Below are 3,300 nucleotides of genomic sequence, written 5' to 3'. Positions count from 1 at the left end.
CAAGGGCACCGCTGGCTGCTCTGACTGCGGGTTCCTCACATCCCTCAGGGTCACACGGAGAGTGACCACCCCAGCACCAGCACAGCCTCTGAGCAGGCACCTCACAGCCCTGCCACAGGGAAACCATCACGGACACAGTGGCCAAAACCACTGCCTGCCCCCAGTTCCACCATGCAACTGCTCAGAAAGCGCGTCAGAGCACAGCTGGGGTGTGGAGCTGTGAAGGAATTTCCCAGGACACAGGCCTTGCTCACAGTGGGATTGACATCGGGCCCTGAAGGCAGAGGGTCACTTGTCTACTGAGTCTCATAGTAAAGTGCAGCTACTGAGAACACCCCAGGAACACTCCACCACACACAGCCTCTGCTCCATTTTCCATCCTCACCTCCCCATTGCCAGAAGTTCTGTTACCCAGTGACACTTCCTTGGCTCCTGGCCTGGCAGTGCTGCTGTGACATGTGAAAGTGTTCCTTTGCTCAGAGGAAACACGGTACAGGGTGGAGAAATAACCCATTCCTGCCTCAGGAGCAAGGCTTCTGCACTGGGATGAGTCAGGCATACAGAAACACCAATATGAATTTGCTGTTCAGCAGCAGGAAAGTCATTCCCCCCTTTATTTTCCATCTGGAAAATAGAAGCCTATCACACAGAACTTGTTTTTACCAGCACTGATGAAATAAAGTTATGGGCAAGCAGGATAGAGCCAAATCCTGGGGCAGGGAAGAACAATTCCAGAGCTGTCAGACCCTGACCCCCAGCGAGTCCTTCACACCCAAACACCGACACAGGGACCCACCCACTGTGTGGAAAAGAACAGCCACACACAACAATGGTCTTAACTGTTTATTCCTGTTTTTTCTTGTTTTTAAAGACAACACATTCAGACAGCTTTAAATACAACATCCACGTGCAGCTTCCAGATGAAAGCCCCAGCGGGACAGCGTGTGCGCTCCCATCCATCCGTGCCGGCACCAGCCCAGGCCTGGTGTGGGACAGCTCCTGGGAAAACAAAATCCATGTCTAACATTTCATAAACCATTTGAAGGCACAGAAGTGGGTAGGCAGGGGCAGGACATGCTGAGCACCAAACACAGGCACAGAAGGAGGCCCCAGCTCTCTCCAAAGACCATGGCTCAAACCCCGGCCCAAAGCAGTGAAGGGACACAGGCCCCCTGCCCCGGGGAGCGTGGGGGGAGGCCCAGAGCCACACAGGAACAGGCAGGAATGTGGATCAGCACTGCAGGCTGGCCCGAGGCCACCTCATTTCCCCTGCAGCCCTCAGGCTGTCGCTCCTATAACCCTTTCCTGCCCATTTCCTTCCCGGCTGTGGCTGTGGGGGAAGAGACAGCGGTGGCAGTGGCCGGGGGGGCTGAGGTGCCCCCACACACCCTCTGCAGGGCCGAGGGGCACGGGGAGATGGGCTGCCATGGCCGAAGCCTATTCACCATCCACTACAGCCCCGGGGTGAGCCAGTGCTCAACATGTCAGGTGGGACAAGAGGAGAGGCCTCTGAGCCCCACACACTCCCTCCAGCTGCAAGTGCCTCAGGAAAACACCCCCCTCACCCTCAGGAAAATACAACCCCCTTGCTCTCCCCGCTGGCACCTACAGCTGCTGCCAGCTCCCTCAGAAAGTGCCAGGCTCCCCACTGCCTCCATGGTGTCACAGGTCACCCTGCCCTGCCCCTGTGTGCACCCAGGCAAGGCACGCCCAGAGTATGTCTGCACTCACTCAGCCCTGAGGAACTGCTTCATTCATAAACATCCTTCTTATCTGCAATGTAATCTACAATCTCCTGTGGACACATCAGCTTCTCTGCATCTCCGTCAGGAATTTCAAATCCTGCAAGAAAGGGCACACACTTAGCCAAAACAATGGAAAAGGGGGCAAGGCCAAGGGAAGGGATGGCTGCTGGCCTGGGGGCTGGGCAGGGGACAGGCAGGTAGGGGACACGTGGGCAGGGGCTGACACTGCATCACTGCTGCTTGAAGTGACATCACCTCCCCACATAGGACAAGGCAGGCACAGCAGAAGCCAGTGCCTCTCATGCCTCAGTAAAGCTACCAAGGCCTTCCCAGAGCTCCCACAGCCACTGGTGTGTGACATGGGGGATATTCCTGGACCCCCAGGCAATGCCCAAAGTCCCTCAGGCTGAGGCTCGTGATGAGGGCTCGCTCAGAGCCAACACCAGGGCAGGGCACGAGGGCTCTCGGCAGTGGAACTGCTCAGGAACACCCCAGAAATGCAAGTTCTTCTTTCTGGTACTCCTGGGCACATTCACACTCCAGCCAGCACAGGGATTACAGACACGCTGCCAGCAAAGCCTCTGAGAGTGAAACATTCACCTCGGGCTTAGAGAGTGACCAAACACCAGGGACATCTGTGGCCCAAGGTGACATTTAGGCACCTACTCCAGAATTCATAAGCTTTAAATGAAAGCATGAAGAAGTCCAAAAGGAAGTAAAAGGAAACTTGGAATACAAATCAATAAGGAGAAACCATCTTTTTCTTCTCCAGTAGCATTAAGGGTTGAGGATGAAAAAAATTCTGGTGAGAAAAAGCCTGGACTATCTGGGATTTGTGGTCTGTGAAGCTCAGCCCAGGTGAAGCCTCCACACTCAGTGTAGCACCTACATGCTGCTGCCCCCATTACTTCCCGAGTGGTGCCAGTGTGGGGTGGAAAAGAACAATTCCTGCTTCCAAGGGGCCCAAGCTCAGGGACAGCAGGACAGGGCCAGCTCCCGACTGCTGCAGGTGCCGCAGCCCCGACACAGCTCAGCAGCGGACCTGTGTGGTTCGCTCCTCTCCCGGTGATGGGTCTATGTGGGTTTCCCTGCCCCACACCGGACAGGCCCGGCCCCCCCGGCAGGGATGAACCGGGCGGCCCCGTCCCCGTTACCGAATTCGTCCTCCATGGCCATGATGATCTCCACTTGGTCCAGACTGTCCAGGCCCAGGTCCTTCATGAAGTGGGACTCGGCTGTGAGCTGGGGGGGAACAGGGCGGTCAGCGGGACCCGGCCCGGCGGCAGAGCCTGTCACACCGGCCCTGCGGCCCCGGCCCTCCGGTCACACCGGCCCTCCCGCCGCCCCCCGGCCTCGCTCGCCTTCTCGGGGTCGATCTTATCGTAGAGCTTGAGCACGTAGAGCACCCGTTCCTTGATGTCGGCCAAGGTCAGGGGCGGCATGTCGGAGAAGCGGCGGCATGGCAGCGCGGCCGCGCGCGGCACCCGCAGGAGCGCGGGCAGCGCGGGGCGGCCCGGGAGGGCGGGCGGGGCGGGCGCGGCGGGCGCGAGGCGGC

General features: G+C 58.3%; 1 protein-coding gene across 1 annotated transcript; it reads right to left on the bottom strand.

Moving 5' to 3' along the window:
• Window positions 1–830: 830 nt before the first annotated feature.
• NDUFAB1 (NADH:ubiquinone oxidoreductase subunit AB1) lies at window positions 831–3,298 on the bottom strand (the record flags this gene model as incomplete). The annotated part of the gene is made up of 4 exons (XM_017823031.1): window positions 831–999; window positions 1,732–1,842; window positions 2,900–2,987; window positions 3,107–3,298. Coding segments are annotated over 3 exons (372 nt in total), but the record flags the coding sequence as incomplete, so codon positions are not given.
• Between the last annotated feature and the right edge of the window lie 2 nt (window positions 3,299–3,300).

The sequence above is a fragment of the Lepidothrix coronata genome, unplaced genomic scaffold, assembly GCF_001604755.1.
Source record: "Lepidothrix coronata isolate B3197 unplaced genomic scaffold, Lepidothrix_coronata-1.0 Scaffold101, whole genome shotgun sequence".
Classification (NCBI taxonomy): domain Eukaryota; kingdom Metazoa; phylum Chordata; class Aves; order Passeriformes; family Pipridae; genus Lepidothrix; species Lepidothrix coronata.
This window is presented reverse-complemented; position numbering and strand designations above follow the sequence as displayed.